Below are 27319 nucleotides of genomic sequence, written 5' to 3'. Positions count from 1 at the left end.
TGGCACCACACTTCCATATGGGTACATTAAATAAGACAGGGCATTTCCAGGCTCAGTGACACCTGCAGAGCCACACACTTCCCCCCTTTACTTACTAATACTTGAGTGCAGCTATACTGTATTCATGCTCACATCCTTCCTCCTCCTTCAACATTCACCATTAAATGTCTCACACAGGAGCGATGAACTCCCACAGTTCTTATTTGGGACTGGCCATGAATTATCTATTCCCCCTCTAGTTTGCTGAAACTTTCTGGTCAAATCTTGTTGTGCTTCTAGCCTTCAATTATTAAAGGAGTTAAAGTGGTGACACGCTGTTGTTTAATGGAGACACTTTCAACTTGAGATGAATTGTGCTGGTCCTGGGAGCAGCAGCATGTGGCTGTTTTGCTGATGTTTTGAATCTGGTTAAAAGTGATGTAACCTTATTTAAATGTGACCATTTAGAGCCTTGCTTCCGTGCTTGCAATTTCTCAGTCTCTGAAGTCTCTGATGGACTTGCAAGGCATAACAGGCTCCTTTTTTCCTAATCTGAAGCTTTGGGAAATTCTCCAGTGACAGCATTGTTCATGCTCCTCTTCTCTCCTCCAGCACTTGACTTTTCTCTAATTTGAGGAAGAGAGAGAGGTAGGGAGGGAGGGAGAGAGAGGCAGGGGGGTGGAGGAGTGGTGATTGAGCGCAAAGGGGGCAGGACTTTTTCTCTCCGGGTCCTATTAAGAGCAAACTTTGTGTTTTTGTTCTCCAACTTCAGCTCAGTGCTCTCCAGCCAGCACATAGTTGCTCTCCGCTGCTCTTTTTCTCTTCTATTTTTTTGGTCCTCAATGGTTTTGTTAGCTCGCGTGCTGGTTACTACTGTGTGTTTTTGCATGGGGGTTTTACACACCGGGAGGATGCGCTTTTTGCAAAAACAAATAATCAAAGTTGTCTGTATGGCCGTTTCGGGCTTGTTTTAGTTGTGTTTTGGGTTGGAATGAACAATGGTGCGGCTCCTTGGCTCTGTGTGCAGGGGAATGCTCTGGTTTCGGCTACTGTTGCTGTGCGTCTTGGAGTTGGAGCTTGGAGCCGGGCGCTCTACTTTCCAGGGTTTCTATCTTCCACCTGCGAACGGCTCGCTTCTCACACCTGCGCGGAGGACAGATGGGGTCGTGCGGACCATTGACCGGATTTATCACGGGGGAGGGAAGGTGGGCTACCTGGTGTACCTGGATGAGAGACGCTTCCAGCTGGACATGGAGCGGGACGAGTCGGTGTTGTCGCATCACTTCAGTCCTCAGTATGTGCTCGCTGTGATGGGGAAGAACGCTGCGCCTTTGCAGCGGGTATGTGTGTACCGCGGGACAGTGGACTCCATCCCGGAGTCCCTGGCCGTCTTCAATCTTTGCGGCGGGGGTCTCGAGGGCTTCTTCGCTGTGAAGCACACGCGCTACACCATCACGCCAATGATCAGGGCAAAGGGACACGAGCACGACGTGCGCGTGCTGCAGGACAAGGATGCCGAGAGCGCGCTCCACGTGTTTACGCGCGAAAGTTTCAAGTTCGAGGCTATGCGCGAGGGGCGAGGGAGCTGCGGTACGCGCGACGGGCGCAGAGGACGCAGGGATGCGACGGGGAAACGACGACACAGAGGTCGCAGGAAGGGGCAACAGGACAGAGGGGCGCACGGCGGTTCAAATACTGATGCGCAAGGGCGGACACGGTGGAGCCGGCTCGTGAGAGCGGATGCTCCACACACCGGCACGCGGCAGAAGAGGTCGGTGTCACGCGCCAGGCACGTGGAGCTGCTCCTGGTGGCCGACGACACCATGACAAAGAAATACGGCAAAGACTTGAACCACTACCTGCTTACACTAGCCTCCATCGCTTCCAAGTTGTACGGGCACGCCAGCATCGAAAACCCCATCCGGCTGTCGGTGGTGAAAGTCACAGTGGTCACCGATAAGGAGAAGGGGCTGGATGTGTCGAAGAACGCAGCGGCGACCCTGAAGAGCTTTTGTAAGTGGCAAAACCAGCAAAACCCACTAGACGACGACCACCACCACCACCACGACGCCGCCATCCTCTTCACCAGGCAGGTAAACAAACGCCCCTCGTTTTCTCCACCTCCACTACTCTGAGCCGGCAGTCTCACCGAGGCGCCGGCGCCGCCTGTCTTCCATCCCACACAGCGGAGAAGAGGCGGCGTAGCTCCTCGGTGTGATGCCAGAGCGGAGTGACGCCACAGTTTGTTTTGCTTCGGACGGCTCACGCGGTGGCAGCTGGTCCACTGTAGCTAAGCTCTTGGCCTATTGCCTCTTAAATGTCAAAACACGCTGTAATGAAGATAACTGAAACATATCGACGTGTGTGTTTAATGTGTAATTGTAGCTATATGTTATTTATATGTTATCCTTTGCGTCATATTAGGCAGGCGATGTTTAAAGTGGTAATTCTGTTTGACTGTGAAGCATCTCCCCATCTGAATCACAGTCAGTCAGTAGGGAAGACTTCACCACCTGCTCCCCGCATGCCTCTGGCTGTTACCACCCGTTTGGTATTTGTTTTCCTAATTTTCCTTTTTGCTGAATCTTGCGCGCGTAATTTAGCAGCGTCAGTTAAGCAGTCACGAAAACTGTATTTCCTGCGCCTGGTGTTTTTCTAGGCAGGCTCTTCTGTCTCCAGCCTCACCCCCTCCCAGTCCCCTGACACTCCGGAAGGCTCGTGTGATCTGCGGCGCGTACCCGTGGCAGTGCACACACATTCCTCCAAGGATAGGACGTTTGCAATCAGCTGCTGGCTACATTGCAGAAATATCCCAAAGCTTATTTCAAAATGCAGTTAATTGGATAGCCATCCTAGTCTAGCACTTCAACTCCCTTGCCCCCTCTGTTTGTCTCCTCATCGTTTCAGTCTGCACATTTTTTTCCAGTGACTTTTCCAGCGTCTGTCAGCTGGGGCAGGGAGCTGTCAGAAAAACAAACACATCCACCCTGTGAGAAGCTGTACGTTAACCGAGACCACACTCATTTATCCTGTCTTTCACCATCCCATTCTCTTCCCTCCTTCTTTCTCCTCCTTCCCTGAATGCCTGATCCAAAGCCACAGGGCAGCAACAGATCTGCATGCCTTTTTCACCTCTCCGGGTGTGGCATCATGAGGGTTAGCTCTAATTTAACATGCTAACTAGACCTTGGATTGTGGAGTGTTCAAGTCATACGAGGTTTTGCCATAGCTTGTGCAAAAAGAGAGCACCAGAGGATTACCTCAGTTCTCCTGGCTCCCTGCTCCTATAAGCAAGCTTTCACAGTTATTCATTGGGAAAGCAGCCAATAGTACATACCTGCTGGCGAAGTGGCCCAGTTCCTTGGTGCCAACCTTCTTGTGCCTCCTTATTAACCTCTCTGCTTTGACACCTGCACGGGCAAGACTGGAAAGAGGACAGGAGAGAAAGTGCCTTGTTGGGGTGGTTGGGTCTGGCAGAAGGAAACAGTTATCCAGAAGGGCAGAACCAAAGTGGACAGGAAGCTCTAATGAAACCTGACAAGTGGTATGCTTTGGACTTCTGTGCATTCTGCATAGTCTTTGATATTATTAAATTACCCATGCTCACCCTGGCAAACCCATACAGTCACTGATTCAAACTCCCCTTCATCTTAAAGCAGCCTGTGTTTTGGCTCAATCAACAGTGCAAACAAGGAAGAAAACTCTAACATAAACGGTCATTATTATTCTTTTATTACCTTTAACAATACATGTAGCACTTACATTATTCACAAAGCAGTTCTCTGCTCTTCATTAACATGCATCTCACCTTTACTACAGAATGTGCAGATTTAACCTGTCACCAATGTATAATCATCTCCTATGGCTCCTGTAACAAGACCTCTGAGAAACAAGATGAGCTGTGTTTGTGATTCTTATCGGTTGCATTTCTGCAGCACAAATGAGTCTAACTGCAGCATGATCTGATCTAAGTAAGCACTTTGCATGACGCAGGTTTAGGTTCATGACCTTAGTACTGTAGAGGTTAGTGTTTGAGCAGCCATTACTCTAACTCTGACCTCTGAACTTTTTTGGCTATTAGAGGCCATTATCAGGATTGTGTGTTTTGGGTGAGTGCTTAAATTACTGATACTTTACCTTGTCTGTCATTATGAATGGCAGACCTACTGGGTTGGGGTTTGTTTACATCTAAACACTGCAGGTAAGCAAAACAACTTGGTGGTGTTGAGTGAAAGTGGAAATAAAAAGCCACATTCTTTATGCAAATCCACTCACACTGCAGCCATAAATTTTACAAACAGAAACGGATAGAAAAATGTTAGCTTAGCCCAATTATTAAATATTATTGTAGGTAATTTTTGAAGTATGGCTGTCAGTCAGAAAACAACCTTCTTTGGCCCAGGTACCTTATATCTTGCTAAACTTTGATGTCAAATGACAAGAGGTGTGATATATGAGGTGTGGTAATGTCTTAAATGTTTTCACAGGCCTTTCTAAGGAACATAACTTTGGTTGTAGGCCCAGTGGAGAAACAAACTTGGATGTGCTGTAGATGTGTTTCAGATGTGTTATAGGTGTGTGGGAGGGGTTATTTTTTATGGTCAGCTATTTACTGCATTGTAAATATTGTCAAATTTACCTTTGAAGTAATTCCTGATTACTGTAGTCCACTGAACTAGAACTGAGGCTCACTGCAGACTTAGTGAAGTCAGTCCAGTCTATTGTTGCCAAATTGGAGGTGGAGGGGGGCATCGGGAATTCATCTCTTTGTGAACGGGTTGTGAGCTGACCCGTGTGGTGGTGTCACCGTGCTCCACACATACCAAACAACAGACACATTGAGGGGATTCTTCTGAGAGTGCATCTATGTTTGTGGGATGTTGTGGCATGGCTGAGTTGGCTTGTTGTGAACTTGGACAGTGGACAAAGCCCTACTGTAAGGTGGACAGAAAGAGATACAGTGCTGTGGAAATGTTGACATACATTTGTCTTCATGGTTGATTTATGTGATTTTTTTAATTTAATTTTCTCATTTCACTCTTGCCCAATAGTTAAAATATGAGGTTAGACATTCATAGCAGCTTGTTGTGAAACAAGTGATATTGAAGTGCTTCTGGGCTTTTCAGTCTAAAGTCCAGTCATCTTCACTTTACTTAGGTCAGATTGGTAATAATACATGCAAAGGAGGCCATATTCTTTTAGAAGAATATGGCCTGTGTGTACTTAGTAGTAAGTAAATTCAGTTTATAAATATTGTATTGGACTTGAAAAGATTTGATCATAGATAACAGTCTGAAAAGAACTTGTGTCTATAACATAAAAGTAAGCACAAAGGATTCAATATCTGTCAGTAGTAATGTAAGATTCTTTTCAATAAAAAATGTAACAGAAGGTTAAAAAATGATAACTAAGGGCATTTGTAATGATAATTGATGTAGTCACAAACTGATGTAAAGGCAGCATGGACCAGTACACAAACTATTTCTTCCATGTGTTAACACAAAATTATGTCATCTACACTCAATGTGGGAACATGCACGTGGGAAATTAGTTCCTTTTCCTGTGCACTTGTCTTCTGCCTCTATCCTCTTCTCTCCTCCATTTGTTTATGTGTGTCCACACATTAAGGTGTACATTTCCCATACCATGCCCCCACCACAGCTATTCGCTCTGTTTATTTTTACTATTCTCGATATTTCACAAGTGCTGTAACTTGTCTGGTGTATGCTGACAACTGCAGACAGCTCTTGGATGCCGAACCCTTGACCCTAGCCCTGAGTCTGTCGACACACAAAACTGTCCAGAGAGATCAGGGTGTCCTGTAACAACATGAGCCTTTGTGGCCATCTACTGTATAAAAAAATATCGGACCAACATTCACTTCTGTCCCCTTTTTGCCCTTGTCCTTTTGTTGTTCCTGGCTTCTGAATACAGCTTCTTACTGGAGCAGTGAGGGTGATAATGAAATAGTAACATTGAAGGCCAAATATCCCCAAAATTAAGCTTAAAGCTGATAAAATGTTCCATAGAGCTGGGGGGAACTACCAAACTGAGTGACAGTTCTCTGTGGGTTAATTTGATAACTACTAGCACCACTTTTCACTTACAGCTAGTCATGTGATTCATTATTAATATACACATTGTGACTATAGGTCCTTCCAGTAAATAGTTACTTCAGTAAAAAAGTACATTAGTTACTTTCCACTACTAAAGTAAACTAATGTATAATGTGTCATTTAATTGTCACAAGCTGTTTTAATACCATGTAACAAGGCCATAGTGGCTATTATCTGTGGACAGTCATGGTCTGATGTGTCATCATTAGAAAACCTGTCCATCAAAAATGACCTGTCAAAGATAGGGGGGTGGGGGTGCTTGGTTTTGATTACCATGTATGTTGGAATCAGTCTGCACACTGTATTCTTCAAACACAGTGACCTAAGCTCATTCTGCAAGAGGGATTTTTCTGTGTGTTTGTGTGTGTGCCTGGTTCTGTCCTGCTGTTTGTTTAACACAGCCTCAGCTTAGATTACAAGTGTTCTGGTAACACACATGCACACGGCTCTGATCGTCTCACGACCTTCACAACCAGCTTGCCACCTGTTCTCCTGTTTTTTCTGCCAATATTTCTGTAACTCTTTGTTCTCTCTGTCTTTTGCTTTAATTTCCGGCTTCCCCCCCATCCTTTCCCCCAGCGTATGATTCTAGAACTTATTTCTCTTTTGCTCCCTCCCCTTTTCTCTTTATTTCATCTGTGAGAGGCCTTTAGTTTTGAAATAAATTTGGAAGAAGTAAAAAATTACATAAAGGCTGTACGTTCCTGGTTTATTTCAGGTATTTTCCACAAGTCAGTATTTAATTTTTATTGGGAGATTCCCATTTTTTTCCCATTTCACCCACATATTTCCTTTAATGTTCCAGCTAAAGCTGTGTACATAAGAAACAAAAACTGTTCTCATACTAGAGTCTGGGAGTGGATGAATGAAAAAATAAATGAAATACAGCAACTTGTGAAGAGTGTGGGAAATGGGGAGAGAGAATATGAAAGTAAATATCTATATGTTCTCACTTTCGGATTCAAAATAAACAGGCTTTCCTCCATAGCTTTGAGAGCTTTACAACACACAGAAAAGTACAGAGAAACATCAGCACTGCAGCAGTTTGTGTGTTGTTCATGTATCAAGCTGTAAATTGGCAAAATAAGGCACTAATTTACTGTACTGTGTGTGTGTGTGTGTGTGTGTGTGTGTGCGTGTGGTGGTCCCACCCAGTCAGTCATGTGTATGAGCAAAGAACACAAGGCAGTTTGTTCCAAACCGATTGGCCCGGATTGGGTAAACACCCTCCCCAGTGTCTTTCACACACACAACCCAGCAGGCCTGTCAGTGCCACTTAACATGACGGTTCATCCTCTCTACAGGATGTGTGTGTTTTCAGTTTCCATTTCTGGATGTTCTCCTATATGGATGTTTAAGCATGTACTGCTGTATTGGGAGTGTGTATGCACATGTACGCAGATCCATGTGAACATTGATGTAAATGATTGATGTGTGCACTCAGCCGGACCAGGCAGGGCTCCCTGAGGCATCATCTGCATGGACACATTGGAATTCAAAATAAAGATCAATACTCTGTGCGGGATGGCAATATGTGAGGCAGACAGAGAAATGGTGGAAGAAGAGGACGGCAGCCAACTTTACAGGCGCCAACTTTTCAAAATCGGAAGGGAATTCTCTTTAGCCTCTAAAAAGTGTCGTCTGGGTCTGTGAATGAGCATTTGTCAGGCTGAAAAAAGGTCAAATCATCATCAGTGAAATTGACATAGATTGGTTCAATTTGGTCTTTAAATGTTTTATTTTTGCTAAAGCTTTACTTGTTAATAGAGCAATTTGAAGTATTAGAATGATATACATCTTTAAAGGAATTTCTGAGACAAACTGTTTTTTGTTGCATTAAATGCTTTGTAAACTTCCAGCTTTTATCTTGTCCAGGATCTCTGTGGCCACCACTCCTGCGACACCCTTGGCATGGCAGATGTTGGCACCATCTGCTCTCCGGAGAGAAGCTGCGCCGTCATCGAAGATGATGGGCTTCACGCTGCATTTACTGTCGCACACGAGATAGGTAGGCAAGGATACACAAACAAAGATAAACTCGCCAAGGCCTGCACATGCACATCTGTCAGTGCATCTCTAACTGATTAATATCACAAAAGAAATGTCTGATGTCATGCATTTGATTCCTGAAGACTCAGTATGTTTGCTTTTCTCATTTCTGCCACGTGTGCAAACTCGAGAAGTTCTGTCTTTTCTCAGATTACTCTGTGTAATGTGGAGCCATGACGGTGCTGTAAAAAAGTCTCTTTTCTCTTTGTCCCTAGGTCACTTGCTCGGTTTGTCCCACGACGACTCCAAGTTCTGTGAGGAGCGCTTTGGAGTGAACAGCGACAAGCGGCTCATGTCCTCCATCCTCACCTCCATCGACGCTTCAAAACCCTGGAGCCGCTGCACTTCAGCAACCATCACTGACTTCTTTGACGATGGCAACGGTGAGTGTGGGGCAAAATCTGGAACAGAATAAAAAAGGGGTAAAGCCAGAGTTCATGCTTGTAATGCAGCAAAGCTCTGTCATTTTTTAATATGGAGACCTTTTCTCAGCCAAGTACAAGTTTTATTTTCTCTATCTAAAAATTGCCTCCATGTGACTTTGCGATAGCATTTCTCCCACAGCACCTATCACTGAGAGCTGTTTACTACCAAACAAAGCTATAATCCCTTTTAATAGGGAGTTATTTACAATCCTATTAACTTATTCAACAGTGGAGTTAACAGTGCAGCCAAAGACAGATCACTGGCAGGAAATCAAGATGACTCATATATCGACTACTTTCATTCACGACGGCCATAAAGCATTTTTGGTTGACATTTCCTTAAACAGTTCCATGGCTTTCGGCATAATTCCTGTAGCAACAGCAACATATCAGATTTGATCTCACAGCATCTGCTGCTGCTCTAAAACTTTAAGTTAGTGATGGGTTGCACAGGCCTGTTTTCCAGTTGCCTAAATTAAATGTTCTGATCTGCCACAGCCGAGTGTCTCCTTGATTCTCCTCAACTGCCCCTCCTTGGCTCGGAGGAGCTCCCAGGACAGAGCTATGATGCTGTACGCCAGTGTCGCCTGGCCTTTGGTCCAGATTACACAGTCTGCCCCGGCATGGATGTGTGTTCTCGGCTTTGGTGTGCCGTGATTCGCCAGGGACAGATGGTGTGTCTGACCAAGAAGCTGCCGGCAGTGGAGGGAACACCCTGCGGGAAGGGACGCATCTGCCTGCAAGGAAAGTGTGTGGACAAGACCCGAAAGAGACACTACTCGGTGAGCAGTGGGGCAGGTGTTATCAGACTATGAGGAGGAAGCAGAACAGGATACAGATTGTATTACAATTGTGTTTGTCAAGAGAGACAAAAAAAGACAAAAATGAACAAATAGATTCCTTTTTATAGTTCAGAAACTGATATTTTAAGCACTGATTTGCACAAACTTGTTTGTGGAAGATAAAGAATAGACATAATGTACAGTCCACAGGGCAGCTAAAAAAAGATGAAATAGAAAAGAGACACTTAAAGGGAAAATGTCACAGGTTTTGTGTGGTCTGGCTTTTTCAGGCCACTGTAGATCTGTTCTATTTACTCTCTTGGCCTTACTTATACGGATCTCAATTGAATTTGGCCTTAATGACTCAGAGGACCAAATCTGTTCTTGGCAGTCTTTTTACACTGTGTTTGTGTGGGACAAAAGACAAAAGGAATGGGAAAAGAGGGAAAGAATATTTTCTTTGTGTTGATTTGTCACATGACATTTGATGAGTCTGGCTCGATCATTGGCAGACAACTACATGTGTTGGATCTGACCCAAGTTATGACTCTCTTCGATTTTCACTGCATTGACAACCAGTAACATTAAACTCTCCCTCCATCTTTTTCTTCTTTAAATCTTTAGCAGAACAATTTTCTTTCAATGTGGAAAGAAGAACTAAGTGGCAAAGACACTTTGCAGAGCGTCAGGATTATAAAATCAACTCTATCTCATTAAATGTTAAACGCTACTTTTACACTAGTTTTTATCACTGATGACCCATGTATGATTGGTTGGAAAACCACAAATATATTATATTTGAATATATAACATAAAATATTTCATTCAGGCTGCTCCTCAGGGAAGCATGTGAGCTGGCTTTAACAGACTTTGGTCATTGTTATCACATGGGAATAGCCTAATTTCTTTGCTCTCTGTCTCTTTCCATAACCACAATGCATGCCACATTTTTCTTCATTGCAAATCTCCCGCCAAAGGGCTTTCCCTTTGACATGTGGCTTGGGCAGCAACCTCCCTAAACTCCAACAAATCTGAGTTCTAATTGTCTAATTGTCCCCATCTTCTTCTTTCTCTTTCTTTTCTCCTCTGTCTCTGCTGTCTGACCATTTCCTCTGTTGTTATTTCCCCTGACCTCCATTTCTGCCTTTGTCTTCTTTCTGCTCTACTCTGCTTGTCTTTTAATTCCTTTCCTCCCTCTTCCAGGCATCCAACCATGGTAGCTGGAGTTCCTGGGGTCCTTGGGGTGCATGCTCCAGAACTTGCGGAGGGGGGGTGCAGTTTGCCCAGCGACTGTGCAACAATCCACCACCACGGAACAACGGGCGCTATTGCACAGGGAAGAGAGCCATCTATCGGTCCTGCAATGTCACACCATGTCCAGCATCTAGTGAGTGTGACCAATTTCACTGTTTTTAGTAGACAGATATACATATCAACCTTATTTATGACACAACGTTTTTTTGGAACTTTTCTCCAGATAAGACTTTCCGTCAGGAGCAGTGTGAGTTGCGCAACGGCCCGCAAACAGATCCTAAAGGGACGAAGACCTTCGTTGAGTGGGTGCCTAAATATGCAGGAGTTCTCCCGAAAGATGTATGCAAGTTGACCTGCAGAGCAAAAGGAACAGGATACTACGTGGTGTTCTCTCAGAGGGTGAGTTAGTAAATACCAGAGGGTGGGGTGGTGCTGCTGTATATTTCATGAAATAAAACAGTGATGAATAAAGGTTGATGGCGATGTTGTACCTCTGTGTTCAGGTGGTAGATGGGACAGAGTGTCGTCCTTACAGCAGCTCAGTGTGTGTGAAGGGAAAATGTGTGCGGACAGGCTGCGATGGCATCATTGGGTCTAAGCTTCAGTTCGACAAGTGTGGCATATGTGGAGGTAACAGCACGGGATGTATACGTGTAGTGGGCAACTTCACCAAAAAGAGGTAAAGAAACCTTGGAACTCTGCCACAAACAGCCTCATTATATAGTAATGAGTTGATATGCAAATGCATATGTGAGGAGAAGTCTTTGTGTAATCACGATAAGTTTGCACATGTAGAATTAAGAGAATATCGTTTGCAGATATCTACTTAGTTGTTGTGCTTATTCAAACCTCGCATTATGTCATATATTGTTTGGTGCCGTAAAAATCTGTCCAGTACTTCATTCATTATTTGTTACCGCAGTGCTGCTTTTTAGTAAGATTTGTCGCTGACAGATCCAAAATGGCGTGCAGCCCCTTTTTAATTGACTAAACAAGTTGTGTATTACTGTTAATATTGTTTTCTATTTCAGTGTTAAGCCATTGACATAAATGAGTATTGTTTTGTGCAGTAATGTAATCTTTCCTCTACTTTTTCTTATGCTAAACAGTAAAGGCTACACAGATGTAGTGAAGATCCCTGCAGGTTCCACCCACATAAAGGTTCGTCAGCACATTGCAAAGGACCAGACCCACTACACTGCCTACCTCGCGCTCCGCCGGCCCAATGGCGAGTACCTCCTAAACGGCAAGTTCATGATCTCCACCTCCGAGACAATCATACCACTCAATGGTTCAGTGCTCAACTACAGCGGCTGGAGCCAAAAGGATGAGTGGCTTCACAGCATGGGGCCTGGGCCCCTCCATGAAGCTTTAGTGGTTCAGATTCTAGCAACAGATGCTAAAAAGCCTCTAGATGTTCGTTATAGCTTCTACATGACCCGCAGGACCATTCCATTGGAGCAGCCATTGGCTCCGCTCATCCTCAACCAAAAGGCAGCCTCTTTGCAGAGCACTAAGATAGTCTCAACTACAACAAGAACCCCCACCACCACTAGTAGTACCACTACATCTTCCTCTGTTACCTCCACCTATTTGTTCCTTCCAGGTCCGCCAACAGCTCCAACTCCCACAACGCCAACCCCAGGCCCAGAGTGGGTAACAGGTCCATGGATGACCTGTACCAGGACTTGTGACACTGGCTGGCAGAGCAGGACAGTGCAGTGTAAGGACCAGGATGGAAAACTGTCAAAAGGCTGCATCCTGGGTGCTCGACCCTCTGCTTTCAGACAATGCCTGGTGAAGAAATGTTGAGGAGACAGGAGATAAAAAAATAATTGGTAAGACAAGAAACAATGTGTAGGAAGAAGATGTAATATGTATTTCTGATAAAGGTGTGAAGTGCTGGATGTAGGACCAATGAGTGGACCTATGGATTTGAGACAGAACATTAAACAAGACTTGAGACACTGAATGTTGGCGGAAAGTGCCCAGACCAGTCAAAAAGACTTTGACATAAAGACAAAAACACAGTTTGGCATGGATGTACCTGACTATTTACCAGAGGAATGTCCTGAGCGCATAAGTGAACAGTGGGCAGTTTCCGTATGATAAAGAAAAGTATTGCCCTGGCATAGCTAAGGAATTGAGCTGCATGTCATTTCCATGTGGACTATAACTGATCATCTTTACTTTAGTCTCCAAACCCTGGAGGGTTAGTGTGTTGCCCTGTAATGGCATGCATGTTGTCTTTTTTTATTCTGTTCCATGTGTTCTAATCACTGTGGGGATTCAAAGTCTCACCCTTTTGTGTTTTGTCTTGAGTGTGCCTGAGACAAGCGTCCCAACATCGGGAAGCACTCGTTATTAACTTTTTCATTTCTGCCTTTATTGGTGCCCTGGTTCTCAATCATCATGTTCTACGTGTCTGGGTAATGTAGTGTATTTTCTCTGATATAGACGTTTGTTCTGGGAAGAATGATAATAAACACAAATTCACTGGATGGTAGGAAATATTTTATAGCAATCTTTGTAGGAACTGCTTTTTAACAAAAACAGCAACCAAGGTCTCTTTAAGATTGCATGGGATTTCTTCTCCTTAAACCAATTGGAGTTCTACTGACAGCCAAAGGTCATTAAAGTTACCATTACAGAATAGAACAGTGGTTGTCTTATCTTCTTTCCCCTAATAAATTTGGCTACCAGTATTCTTTCCCTAAAGAATTGTGCCAGGACCTCTGAAACTGAAATGTCCAATTTAATATCAGATACACTGTACATACATATGGTTTTTGTGAATCGGGGCTACCCCTATCCCCTGACCTTAAGTGTTGTGTGTCTTTATTTGACTGATATGTCCAGCTGAAAACTGGTATTAGCACCAAATTATCAACAAGTTCCATTAGTACCGTGATAATTATGTTGATCACATCTGAAAGCCTATGAAGGCATGACTCGCCAGGTAAAGCCAGACATACTACTTTGCATTTGCATATGCGGAGCAGAAACTGCAACATGCTGGGATAAAATAGAATATAGTGGCCTACAGTAGACAAACCTTACAATTTCAATTGACAAAGGGGCAAAGTAACCATGACACTCCTTAACATTTATGGAGGTTACTGCTGAATCACAGGTTTTGGGCGATTCTTGGTCTGTGTGTATGTGTGTGCACTTGTATGGCTAGCAGAGCGAGGACTGTTTGAAGGTTTAAACATGGTTTTAGGGTTAAGCTTAGAAATAAGGTCATGATGCCCATACAAGAGAGTGTGTGTGCGCGCGTGTCGAAGTATGTGCTAGCACATTTGTGCACCTAAGCCTGCATGTTAAGCACATACAACATGTACCTTCAAGTGTGTGTTTTGTTCTCAATTCCATCTTTGAGCTTCTTCACTCTCAGTTCTGCTTGTATCAATCATTATGCTGGTGCCGGGTGCTGTTTGTTGTCGATGTCAACATCTCTTTGTTTATCTGTTTATGAATCAATGCTAATATGACAATGTGTGCCCTGAATACTCACAACAGCAACATTAGTAATGCAGTATTTAATGACCTTTTGCAACTGTTTTTCTTTTCTTTTCATGACTTAATGTCTATTTTACTTTTACATTCTGTGTTTGCAGATGTTTATTTTTTACTACTTTCATGACCTGGGTGCATGGTCTGTCACAATACAAAGTTTTTACACCTGGTGCCCCCACCCCACTAGATAACTGGACATGCATTTAAAATGGTTGCCTTGAAAACTTGCATTGAAAGAATTTAGCAGAGCTTACGTTGCTAGGGACAATCTCTTTAGATACTTTAGACAATCAGCAAATTTCATTGTCAACAAGTTTTGTCTCAACTAACTTTTACAGAAGAAATTGTCCCTGTGACAATTAGGGTAATCTGATTGAGTGATATCGTTCTCAATTTAAATACATGTACATTGTTGCTGTTTAGATGAGAAGGTGGATGCCACTTTTGTGTAGGAGACAAATAGTTTAACGTCACATACATACAGGAAACAGCTCACCTGACTATGTCTAATTAACATGGTATATGCTGCTTATTTAATCATATAGAAAACAAAACATAAAAATACAACTTGACCCTCTTTCCCATCATAAGGCTAAGCTAAGTCTGCGTGCTCAACATTCATATTGGATGAGGTTGTTGCATATGAGTGTCAATCTTATTGAGGTTGAGAAGTCAAGCAAGAAGCTGACCAAAATTTTAGTTCCTTTAAGTGAAATACAAAACTACCAGATAGAGTAGACACCACTAGGTTCCAATGATAAAATATGGTTTTCTTGTTTGCCATATTTTCTGGAAGGTTTTAGGAATATACTTTATATTCTTTACATTTCCACTCTCATGGGTGGAAATTAAGCTCCAACAAAGTAAAGTTAATTCCACATCTACATGACCTTGAAATATCTTCCTGGAATTGTGTTCAACTCCCTGGAACCCTTCACGTTTCCCTGTGTGGTCGACCACACCCATCTGGCACCTGTGCAGGAGAAAGAAAACCATGAGAAATGTTTTCAGATACTAAATGACTCAGTTCAAAATACCACTCACAAAATGTCGTCTCTTCTTGCCTCATACACTAAGATTTATTTACACAATGTAGACATTTTTGAAAAGATCTTTCATATATGTGTTATTATTTAACCATATTTACACATACAGAAACACACCATTGACACATCCATCACAGTGAGTATTTCAGACATACTGTACACACACAACATACTCTGACCCCCACTTCAAGTGGGGAAACTCCTTTTGCTGAATGACAGAAACACAGCACTGAACTTGTAATTTATTGTTTGTACAACTGGTATGTGTGAATAAAAAAAAACAATGAGATGAGTTTTATTTATTATAGTAATTTTGTATCAAGTTACTATTTAACTTGGAATATGACTGTGCAGAATCATTCCTTTGTAAGAATATAGTGTTTCTTTTCTAGTCATCCACATGAATATATGTATATAAAATCTATATATTTAAATAGCTTTGTCTCTGTGTCATTTATACTGTCTATGCATTAAACATTTATCTCTTAATACTCAGCTGACACTGTCTGATGTGTCATATATGATATCATACACACTGCATAAACAGTGCCAGACTTGGGCACTGGTGTTTTTCACCCAGCTTATTATTATAAATGAATCAAAATCTTCAGTGCCCGGAGAGTTGTCCTAATATACCTAGTTTTTTCAAACAGTGAGTGCTGCAACTTAGATAATCAGATGCTCACCTGGACAACCCAGCCAGGGGCGATCAGTTACCAGTGTCCACATAGTGCAATAAACCACGAAACCTCTTGATCTAACTGTTCATTACTATTTGTGATTAAATTTGTAATTATAATTATTTGAAAATACATAAACTAGTGTATTTGGTTGTTGTGTGACAAAAGAGTATCAGCGAGAATGAAAGGAAAGGTGTTCAAGACGGTGGTGAGACCAGCGATGTTGTTCAGCTTAGACACAGTGGCACTGAAGAAAAGACAGGAGGCAGAGCTGGAGGTAGCAGAGCTTAAAATGTTGAGGTTCTCTTTGGGAGTGACAAGGATGGACAGGATCAGGAATGAGGACATCAGAGGGACAACTCATGTTAGATGTTTTGGAAATAAAGTCAGAGAGGCCAGATTGAGGTGGTTTGGACATGTTCAGAGAAGAAATTGTGAATATATCGGTAGAAGGAGGCTGAGGTTGGAGCTGCCAGGCAGGAGGTCTAAAGGAAGACCAAAGAGGAGATTTATGGATGTAGTGAGGGAGGACATGAAGTTAGTTGGTGTGAGTGAAGAGGATACAGAGGACAGGGTTAGATGGAGGCACATGATTCGCTGTGGCGACCCCTGAAAAGGAACAGAATTGACAAAGTTTGAACGGACAAATACAAAGGTATAAGTAATAACTACGTAGATAAACTTAGTCACAAGTCTTTGTGGTCTGTAGTTACAACAGACACAGGTAAGTGTACTAGTTTTTGTGGTTCACATTTTCCGACGCAGACCACCATGCAGCTTTGTGTTGGATATAAGATGGACAAAAATCTTTCAGAGTTTAAACCCAGGGTAGCTACCCTACATTCAAAGGTCATCTGGTTATTATTTCACTTCATTTGTGACCCATCATCAGCAACTTGAAGGAGAGGGACTCACTTAGCACACAGCATTGTTCCAAGGCTGCTTCTCTACGGCCAGTGTCTGCAGATTATGCAGCTTTTGCACTAAAAGAGATGTTCTTCTAATTGTGATGCGAAGGCGCCACCTGTTGGTCAAATTCCTAATTGATCCCTCAAATGGGGTAAAACCTCTGGAGCAGTCTGAGGGATTTTACTAAGCACATGTCTACCATCTGCTGGACATTGGTGAAATTACAACTATTTGTTTTCAGGACCTGTTGCTTTTAAGGTGGACTCCCATAATCTGTCCCTGTAAAGACGTACAAGTGCTGTGTGTTTCAGTGAGACTAAAGTAATTACACAAGTGAGAACTCTACTATGCATGTATTCTGACCCAAGTAGTTGAAAATCAAATCAGTCACAACGACAGATTGCATATTCTTACATTCTGACCCTTACTGTTATTTATAGTGTTTTTGTAGAATTCCAGGTCTAAATCACGTCTAATCATATGAATTCAAACGTTTTTTCTTTGCTGTGAATGGGGTTTCAGTTATTTGTGCTTTACTTCAGTGCACTGTTGATAATGGGATCTCTGCTTTGCCACTTTAATGAAAACTCCAGCAGAATATCATCCTGTCTGTTGGAGTGGAGGAACGATCCGGGCGGGCGGGGGGAAGAAGCCGGAGTGCAGGGGCACTGCCTGCCTTGCTGACGGCACAGAGGCAGCCTCATGGAGGAACTGCTCCACCTTAAGACCTCAGCGGCCCCTCTCCGCTCATTCTCTCCGGGGAGCGGAGATACGGAACCCGGCCACGGTGCACCACAGCCGGGGTTTGGCATGGATAAGGTAAGTACGGCTCCCGTAGCCATGGCCAACACGGATACGATTACCATTCCCGTCCCGCTGCCAGCTTCAGGTCTCCGGTTGCATTGACACACTACTACATAGCTCCACATACAGTCATACAGTAATTTATGTTGGGGCAATAAACCGCATAAAGCTCAGTAAGTGAGCACAACATCAGTGCCAAGGATTTGTTAAAATATGGGTCATTAATATATTAATATACACGAATGATACAAGTACAGCCCGATGCATATTATTAATAAATTGTTAAGTTGTATGATACATATTATTGGGGTAGATTCAGTGGTTATGTATGTGTCCATCTTGTGAATGACAAGCAGGGTCTAAAGAAGAAAATGTTTCTCTGTCCAAAACTCTCTACTCCCACAATGATTGATTGTTATGGCACGGGATTGGTTGAGCCTGGGACTGGTTGTTGCGCACGGGATTTGGCCCCTCTCAGATCAAAGGATCCTCGGAAAAAGGGGTGGTCCCGGGGCAGGGGGGATATATAGAAGGGACCGGCTCTGTTCTGACTGCAAGGCAAGAGCACCGAACAGACTAGAAGGGCCAGCAGAGCAAAAAACCTGCCCCCGAACTCAGAGAGAGAAGGAGAGACAGAGCTAAAGCTGAGACATCTGCTGCGTTTTACTGAGGGAGAGACCTGTCGGAATTATTGCTGAGATCCAGATATATATTTTCATTTAATGAAAGGACTTTTTGCAACAAGTCAGATCTGCACATAACTTTAAATAAGTTTTGCACTGGATTTGATTACTTTTTTAGACTTTTTATGCGTATTCGTAACTTTGAGGACAGTTTTGTGGAAATTCTAAGACTTTTGGTTTGTAGCATATAGTGGAAAAGCTTTTTAAAGGATTTACTTGCTTCCTGGTAGAGACATTATTATCACTCTCTATTTCCAGTTCTAGGATTCCACGCTGTTATGATGCGGTTTTTACACTTTTCCATTTGTTTAATTTTCTGCGTCGGCGCGGCGCACAGCGCCTGGGAGGAGAGCACCGTGGTGCCGGTAAGAATAGACACGACATCCAGGTCAGACAGCAAAACCGAACCGTGGCGGACCCTCTCTGCAGAGGAAAAGGAGAAGGAAGCGGAGATGAGGGTATACCGGCTGGACGTATTTGGCAAGGAGCTTCTCCTACAGCTGGAGCCCGACCAGACCTTCTTGGCGCCGGGTTTTGTCTTCCACGTTGTAGGTAGTCCCGAACCCGAACCCGAACCCACACCGGTACTCAAGAGCGGAGCCGATCCGGGTTGTTTCTTCTCGGGCACTGTGAATGGAAAGGAACACTCCGCTGCTGCTCTCAACCTCTGCCACGGACTCAGGGGTGCATTCTACTTTCAGGGTGAAGAGTACTTTATCCAGCCTCTTAATTCCAGTGACTTCCTCGGTAGTGAGAGTGACGTCCACACGATCCGCAGGAGAGATCGGGCAGCTTTGGCTGAGGAGGGGAGCTCCAAGTGCGGGGTTAACGAGGACGAAGAGAGGGTGCCAACAAATCTGGACAAAGAAGCCGAACCCGGAGCCACTAACACAGCTGAGACAGGTAAGACAGTAGAAAGACGAAGCACCGGTACTTTCAACAGATAAAACTAAAAGCATCAGACAAGCAACTTTAAAATTGGTCAGGGAAACAATTAGAGAGGTTAGTGTTGAAGTAACCGGGGAAACATTGCTTTACTTTATCGCCGATATAAATCACAAAGTGTAGTGAAAGTGCTGTCAGCTGGAGCTGTGTAGTGCGCCAGGGTGCGCAGCGTGCGACACGGCCTCAGCTACGTTTTTGACAGCGGAGGGAACGAGGGAGGGGAGGAGAGAAAGGGGGTGGGGGGGGACTTCTCAAAGAGGTAGGGTTGGGGCCAGTCAGAGCCCGGTAGCGCTGAGACGTAAACTGGCCTCCTGGTACAACGCGCGCCGGCAGACATTTTTCCTCTGGAAGGATTTTCGCCCTTTCTCACATAATTTTCCACCAGAGAAGGTCATTTTAGGAATGCAGACCCCGAGGAGGAGCAACAGCCAGTGGTGTGACGCTGAGTCACAGCCAGGCCCCTCCAGGCACATCCGGAGCTCTCTATGGAAGCTCTGTGCCTTTGCTAAAACGAGCTGTTATTTAGAACATTGGCAGCTGTTCCTAGTTTCTCAAAAGTAACATTGTAGTACAGATCAAGCCTATGAAAAGGCATGTGAACACTGTTTTCTGTCTCTGGTTTCAGTCCACCACAGGACCAGACGTTTTGTTTCTACCCCTCGTTACCTGGAGATCATGCTTGTGGCTGACCAGTCCATGGCTGAGTTCCATGGTGCTGGGCTCAAACCCTACCTCTTGACTATCATGGCAGTGGCATCTCGCCTCTACCGCCACCCCAGCATCCACAACTCCATCAGCCTGGCACTGGTGAAGCTGCTGGTGGTGTACGAGGAGGAGCGAGGCCCTCAAGTGTCATCTAATGCAGCCATGACCCTGCGCAACTTCTGTCAGTGGCAAAAGCAGCACAACCCACCCAGCGACCGTCACCCCGAGCACTATGACACTGCTGTGCTCTTCACCAGGACGGTAAGCTGATGGGGAAGAAGTGTGAAAAATTATAGTTTTGGAAAAAGAGGTGTGTATTCAGACATTAATTTTGCTGTGTCTTCTTCATTAGGACCTGTGTGGTGCCCACTCTTGTGACACTCTGGGCATGGCAGATGTTGGCACAGTGTGTGACCCTGAAAGAAGCTGCTCAATTATTGAGGATGATGGACTGCAGGCAGCATTCACTGTGGCACATGAGCTTGGTAAGTAGTGTGAAGAAAACCAACTTTGAGATGTATTTAATCACTTACATCAATTTTCCTACAGGTCCTCTAACACCTTTCAAAATATTTTGTGTCTGTTCTCCAGGTCACGTCTTCAACATGCCTCATGATGATGCCCAGCTGTGCTCTGGTGTCAATGGTGCCCATTGGGGCTCCCACATGATGGCTTCCACACTTTCCAACCTGGACCAACAGCAGCCTTGGTCCCCTTGCTCCGCCCTCATGGTCACTACCTTCTTAGACAATGGCCATGGACAGTGCCTACTGGATAAGCCCGTCAAACCTCAGCTTCTACCCCAGTCCCTGCCCGGCACAGTCTATGATGCAGACCATCAGTGTCGTCTCACCTTTGGCGAAGACTCCCAGCATTGCCCAGACCTCAGCACCACGTGTGCAGCTTTGTGGTGCACTGTTACGACATCCAATGGCTTGCTGGTGTGTCAGACCAAGAACTTCCCCTGGGCTGATGGTACCTCATGTGGGGCTGATAGCTACTGCCTGGCTGGACGGTGTCTCACTAAGAGCGAAGCTGCCAAACACCAGGTAGGAACCAGACCCAATTGAGTTCCACTTTAAAACACCCTCGAAACACCTTTGTTTTAACTGGCAGCTTTGATCAAATACCTGACTTCAGTCCAAGTTTTAAATTGTATTGGTATGTCCCTTTTAGACTCCTGTAAATGGTGGCTGGGGAGTGTGGGGTCTCTGGGGCGACTGCTCTCGCACCTGTGGTGGAGGTGTGCAGTATTCCTTCCGGTCCTGTGACAACCCTTTACCCAAGAATGGAGGAAAGTACTGTGAGGGCAAGAGGATCCAGTACCGATCCTGTAACACAGCAGCTTGCCCCGATACTAACGGTAAGAGATGACTGTTGTGATAACTTAGAAATAATAAATCATGAGCTTGAGGTGAATTTGATAATAGACAATTTTATAATTTCAATTTCACATTGATGTAAGAGGTGTACTAGCAGTAAATCTCATCTTTGGTTTCATCTCAGGCCTCTCATTCCGGGAAGAACAGTGCCTGGCCCACAACGACATGTCAGCCCAAGTGTCGCTGGGTTCAGGTGAGGGTGTTGAGTGGGTGCCCAAGTATGCTGGAGTTTCCCCCAAAGACCGCTGCAAGCTGGTTTGCCGGGCCAAAGGGACTGGATACTTTTTTGTTCTCAAACCTAAGGTAAGAGTTGCGAGATGCTATAGTTTATTAATAATCTCGTCTTAGTTTATTTCAGTGTATTCTTAAATATGCAGACGTTAAAAGATCAGCTGTTGTAATTCCTCTCAGCCCACAGACTTCATAGGCCTTGCTAGGGCAAATATTTCAACTTGTTGCCATTTGACTCATACTCTTATGTAACAGTCTTACTACATTTAACCCTAAACCTCCACTTGTATCTCTTGGCTGCCCCCAGGTGGCTGACGGCACACCCTGCAGCCCAGACTCCACTTCAGTTTGTGTTCAAGGCCAGTGTGTTAAGGCTGGGTGTGATCGTGTCATTGGCTCTAACCGACGCTTTGATAAGTGTGGTGTGTGTGGCGGAGATGGCTCTACCTGCAAGAAAGTGACAGGCGCTCTGGATCGTGCCAGGTAAACATCTGAAAGCTTGTAATATGCAGTGACAGCTGATATTGTGTATGCCAGAATCCATTAATGTAGCTAAGGTTGAATTTGTTTGTCTCTGTGTCAGGCCTGGTTACCAGGATGTTGTTACTATCCCCGCTGGTGCCACCCACCTAGATGTTAAGCAACGTTCCCCAGGCAGTGGTCATCAAGACAACAGCTATTTGGCAGTGCGCCGCCAGGATGGAACCTATTTGTTAAATGGTGATTATAAACTGATGACCCTGGAGACAGACATCGCCCTGAAAGGAGCACTGTTGCGATACAGTGGCTCCTCTGCCACCCTAGAGCGCCTACGGAGCTTTGCTCCACTCCAAGAGCCTCTTACTATACAGGTGCTATCTGTGGGGGAAGCACCAAGACCCCGGGTTAAATACAGCTACTTTGCACCTAGACCCAACAATGCTGCTTCAGTCCCCAACAACAACGGAGGCCGTTGGCAGTCCATTAATGCTATCCGAGAGGTGGGTGGAGCAGAGTGGACCCTGAGGGAATGGGGTCCATGCTCCCAGACCTGTGGAGGAGGTACACAGCAGAGAGAGGTTGTTTGTTTGGATCCCCACGGTCATCCCTCGAGAGATTGTCCAGAGGAATTGCGCCCCTTAGCCTCAAGGTCCTGTGCCTCCCAGCTCTGCCCATCCTGGCTCCTCGGAGAATGGTCAGTGTGCTCCAAGACCTGTGGCAGGGGTTACCGCAAACGCCAACTGCGCTGCATCGGCCGTGACGGGCGCACACTAACCCATGATAGCTGTGAGCCCAAAGACCGGCCCCGACCCCTGCTCGAACTTTGCAACCAGGCTGCCTGTTAAGGACTGCTTCCACAATCTAACCTCCTGTCATCCACACAGTGTTCAAAATGAAACTGAAAGCTCTTCACTGATAAATGTTTACAACCCAGAGAAGAGTGCTGCAGGTTTCCATGGGTTCCAGGTAGTTGGACAGTTCCACATGTCAATGGGTCCACAATGACAGAGACTGCTTGTTATATTTTAGGGGCCATATATTGAACTACACTCAAACTGCCTCCTAACTGCAGCAACCAAGACTGATTCCAGCAGTGGCACATTTTGCCTCACACCAAGGGGAAGAAAGCATGGACGTTCCTCATTTCCTAACAGAGCATGCTGCTTATCGTTCTAATGTAATTCTTGTGTGTGTTTGTGTGTGTGTCTGACATGAGACTGTGTCTGTGTGTTTTTTTAATTCATGATGTTTGTCCAAGCTGGCCTGGACATACATAAGGGTTCGGGTGGGGGAAGTTATTACAGAGTATATAAGGAAACATATGAAAAAAATGACTAATATTCATATTTCTCACCCCATCAGGTATGGAAAATAAGATAGCTCATAGCCATAGTGTTTATTCTCAAACTTGCCAGTCTAAATTTATTTATCACAAATCTGTAGCACTTCATCTTTGTTTTTTTGCCAGCGGCACATTGTAACACCCTGTCTCTAAATGCCTCAGTACACCAAACTTTGTCCTGTAGCCATAACTTGCCTTCGTCTACACAACCAAGGGAACTCTGTACAAGACCAAAGATCAGTGCTCGAGTGTGTGTGTGTGCATGAGGAGTGTTTGAGTGTGTGGAGACCTAAAGAGGGACTTGTCTCCTGCTACTACTTCATAAGTAAGTCTCTCCTGCCTTCTGCGAAGGCACCTTGTTTTCTGTCAAGTTCTCTTACTCTTTTGTACAGAATATCCAAACATTATTTATTTTTGTACAGCCTTTTAAATATAATCATGTTGCTTTTTTAATATTATTGTTTGTTACTGAGATCAAAAATGGAAGGGGAATATATAGAGTATTTATATAGTATTTTATATATATATATATATATATGGTCCTAGGTTCATGAATAAAGTATCACGAATTGTGCACCTGCTGTCTTCAGAGTGAGTTGTTTTTTTTTTCTGTAAGCTTGTGGCATGCATTAATCATTGACACTTTCACATCGCTGTCCATAGTCATTTTCATTTTCTACACTAAATGTCACAGCCTTTAAAGTAGAGTCATATGTGTCCTCACACTGCAGAAACATCCTCACATTGTGGTTTAAAAGTGAAGTTGGTCCTAACACATCTGGGAAAAAAATTACCTACATGTTTCATAATTCAGATTTTATCCACTAGATGGAAGCAAATCATTAACGTTGGACTCTACAATATCTAAAACAATGTAGGAAAATGCCATTCCAGTCATAAACTGATGCAGAAACACATAGCCTTTCCTACACCCCAGTGGTCTGAGCCTATGTTGGATTTGCTCAGTTATTAATTCAACTTTGAGTGTAAAACAGAGTTTTTTTTAAGCTACCCTGAGCCTGATACTATGTCTTGTAGTCTATTTTATACATCTGTTTCATACATGCTATGATTTTGTTAACGCTAACATAATAGACGAACAACATTTTGACACCGCTTACTTTGCTATGTACAATCTATTCCCACTGTCATTTCTTGTCAAATCATCAAAGGGATTTTCTACTTTTCTATATTAATTTATCCAAGTCTTTGAGCTTTGAAAAATAGTTTTTATATGTTATCTAAATTAGCTTTTGGGGTTCAGAAAGAAGTTAGGAAAATGAAAGGTAAGCATCACAAAAGAAAAGGAGTGAGTATAAACATATAAAATGACATACTACCGGTGAGTCACTGCTAAGAGGTAGATTAATACAGCAAAACTGTTATTCGCTTATGACATAAGCTCCACTTCATACTTTTATAGGAATGAACACAACCTAATTTGACCTAAGTATTAGCTCTATGCATTGACGTCATGCTGAACCTAGACTATCAACTAACTACCTTCTTCCCACCTCTAAAATGGCTTTAATCAAAACTAAGCTTATAATCCATTTAATGTTATAAAGTCAAGTTTAAATACAGCTTTACATTACAGCTACGTAGAACAATTCTGTACATACTGTCTTTCCTTTACAGACTCTGTCCCTTTTGGTACTTCCTGTTGGGCCTTGTGGAGGATGATCTCCTGCCTTGTCTGCTCCCCTGTAGCACAAAGGAAACCATTACCCCCTAATTACAGATGGTTAAGAAGAAAATTGGCCATCTCTGTAACCTGTAATAGCACAATGTGTCACCAGACTCCATTTGTGCACACTGTTGCAGGCAAGGATGTGTACTGTATGTGATATTCGACTTAACAAATGACTCTCGCTCTCTCTCTCTCTCTCTCTCTCTCTCTCTCTCTCTCTCTCTCTCTATATATATATATATATATATAATAAACACAACATCCCAAGGTCAGGCAGGACAATTTAAATGTTAATATGTCTGCCTGTTATAAAACAGCATTATGGCTCCACAGAAACATCTGGAAGGCATTATGAATCATCACTGCTCAATGTAGGTGGCATTTCCGAGAACTAAATTAACTTGATCCTTTTTCCTCTCTTGATTGCCCATAAATGTTTATTTAAATTCTGGCACATTTGATCTAGTTTCCTACTTCAGAAAAAAAAAATTTAAATTCATTACAGTCAAAAAAGATTCAATAGATCAGTTTTTATAAATGTTACACAAGTACAGGCAAAAAATATTATTCACTAATGAATTTTACAATCTTTATTGGGTTGTATTTCTGCATCCATTACTTATGCATTCAGGGCATTGCGGCTTAACATTTTATATCTTTGCTGCTGTGGTTGCTGACTTTTGTGTAAAAACATATTTGATTACAAAATATTTTCACAGTGTAATATGCTGGGGATCTAGTCAAAGTTAGAGAAAGGTTGTGTATCATTCTTACAATCTACACTTTTGCATGGTGACCTTTCAGGGTTGCTAATTGTCACAGTAGGAGCCTTTGCAGAACTGTAATTTAGCCCTTTAATTGTGGGTTTTATGACTGCAGCTTAGTCACTACAGGTTAGCACATGTGACGCATTTGATTCTCAACTTTGAGGGACGTGTGTGGGGCTGGTTGACCCTGACTTTTTTCATCCAGGAATAAGGGTAATTTCTTTCCCTCACATTTAGCTGCATGCAGATATCTTGCCCTAAATGGTTCTATTAGTCTAACAGTACCATCAATTCCATGATAAAATGTTTTGTGTTTGTTGACACATTTAGCCCATCTGATACCAGGCGCAGAGCCAGAGGTGGGGCCTGGGGTGGCACAGGTGGCACCTCCTGTCAGAAGGCGCTGGCAGCAGGTACCTGTTGGGGAACAAATCTGAAGCTAAAATGAATCATTATATATATTGTAATATATTTAGTACATTTTTCTAGCAGTTTCAACCAGGAAGATAGATTTTCCTCTCCCAAAGTGTTTATTATTATTTTTATTAATTGTTATGACTATTGGGAATTAAAAAATGGTAGATAAGTTACGTATTTGACATTTCTGACACTGAATAAACACTTTATAATCCCACTATTTGCCTATTAATAGACAAGTATTAATAACTTATTTTAATTTGAGCTTTAAAGCTTTTTATTCATTTTCCAAATTTGCCACCCTACTTTTGAGTGCGTGACCCAGTGTGACCTCCCCATTAAAAAAAATCTAGATCCGTCACTGTCTGCACAATGGCCCCGGGCAGTTTTAATACTGAACAGAACATTAGGACTATTCGTGTCATTTTGCTTCCTGAAAGTACCACTGAGTCACGTAGAGTATTACCACACCGGTGTGAAACGTCGAGCTGTGTGGCGGTGGGTCATTAGAGCCTTCTTCCATTGTCGCCTTAAATAATAGAGGTCGCTATGGGACTGACGGCAGCGTATGAAGAGGGGAACCATGGAAGACAGGACAGACTGGCGCGTGCGTGTGCATGAACACGTACACTTACGTAGCAACTCGTGTACGTTCGCGCGCACGCTTCTTGTCTTGTCAATTTAACATGACAATTTAGGAAAAAACGAGATGCCTTCGAAATAAAGTACTAAGGAAATTGAACATAGAAATAAAAGGTGATTATTCCATTTAGGTTCTTCTGGGTGCTGTAGTTATTCGAAGTAAAAGTGCTTTAAATAGCCTGCTATATTGAAGTTAGGACAAAAGGTGAATAAAGGTAATAATCTGATTAATAAAAATAACTCTAAACCTAAAATAAATAATTAAACACGATAATTGTTTATAGTGAAATAAATAATTCAACACGATAATTATTTATAGTGAGACTATGAAAGATATATGAAGTATCAAGTAACCTGAATTACACTGTCATCAATTACAGTCTTATTTTGAAAGCGTTGACCAGCAGACATTTTTTCGCATTTTGGTGACGCTCTCTCGCTCTCTCTCTCTCTCTCTCTCTCAATCACGCAC

General features: G+C 43.4%; 2 protein-coding genes across 2 annotated transcripts; both read left to right on the top strand.

Annotated features, from left to right (window-relative positions):
- The first annotated feature begins 739 nt into the window (after positions 1–739).
- On the top strand, positions 740–12599 carry LOC137108356 (A disintegrin and metalloproteinase with thrombospondin motifs 5). The gene is made up of 8 exons (XM_067492787.1): positions 740–2072; positions 7971–8103; positions 8360–8527; positions 9068–9351; positions 10555–10738; positions 10829–11004; positions 11109–11284; positions 11715–12599. The coding sequence occupies exons 1-8, from the start codon at positions 978–980 to the stop codon at positions 12415–12417; spliced, it is 2919 nt and encodes a 972-aa protein (XP_067348888.1). The 5' UTR covers positions 740–977; the 3' UTR covers positions 12418–12599.
- Positions 12600–17513: 4914 nt separating this feature from the next.
- Positions 17514–23920, top strand: adamts1 (ADAM metallopeptidase with thrombospondin type 1 motif, 1). Its single transcript, XM_067492788.1, has 8 exons — positions 17514–19149; positions 19817–20157; positions 20249–20381; positions 20488–20945; positions 21073–21259; positions 21403–21581; positions 21817–21992; positions 22093–23920. The coding sequence occupies exons 1-8, from the start codon at positions 18525–18527 to the stop codon at positions 22832–22834; spliced, it is 2841 nt and encodes a 946-aa protein (XP_067348889.1). The 5' UTR covers positions 17514–18524; the 3' UTR covers positions 22835–23920.
- Positions 23921–27319: the final 3399 nt, after the last annotated feature.

The sequence above is a fragment of the Channa argus genome, chromosome 23 (genome assembly GCF_033026475.1).
Source record: "Channa argus isolate prfri chromosome 23, Channa argus male v1.0, whole genome shotgun sequence".
In the NCBI taxonomy this organism is placed as follows: Eukaryota; Metazoa; Chordata; class Actinopteri; order Anabantiformes; family Channidae; genus Channa; species Channa argus.
The sequence above is the reverse complement of the archived record's forward strand: the minus strand, read 5'-3'. Positions and strand labels throughout refer to the sequence as shown.

Bases quoted from the DNA above. Each gene is read 5' to 3' on its own strand.
- LOC137108356 (XM_067492787.1), top strand. From the start codon at position 978: ATGGTGCGGCTCCTTGGCTCTGTGTGCAGGGGAATGCTCTGGTTTCGG. The intron at 8,104-8,359 runs GTAGGCAAGGAT...CTTTGTCCCTAG, and splicing joins TACTGTCGCACACGAGATAG to GTCACTTGCTCGGTTTGTCC. The intron at 9,352-10,554 runs GTGAGCAGTGGG...TCCCTCTTCCAG, and splicing joins CCCGAAAGAGACACTACTCG to GCATCCAACCATGGTAGCTG.
- adamts1 (XM_067492788.1), top strand. From the start codon at position 18,525: ATGATGCGGTTTTTACACTTTTCCATTTGTTTAATTTTCTGCGTCGGC. The intron at 21,260-21,402 runs GTAAGAGATGAC...GTTTCATCTCAG, and splicing joins AGCTTGCCCCGATACTAACG to GCCTCTCATTCCGGGAAGAA. The intron at 21,582-21,816 runs GTAAGAGTTGCG...GGCTGCCCCCAG, and splicing joins TTTTTGTTCTCAAACCTAAG to GTGGCTGACGGCACACCCTG.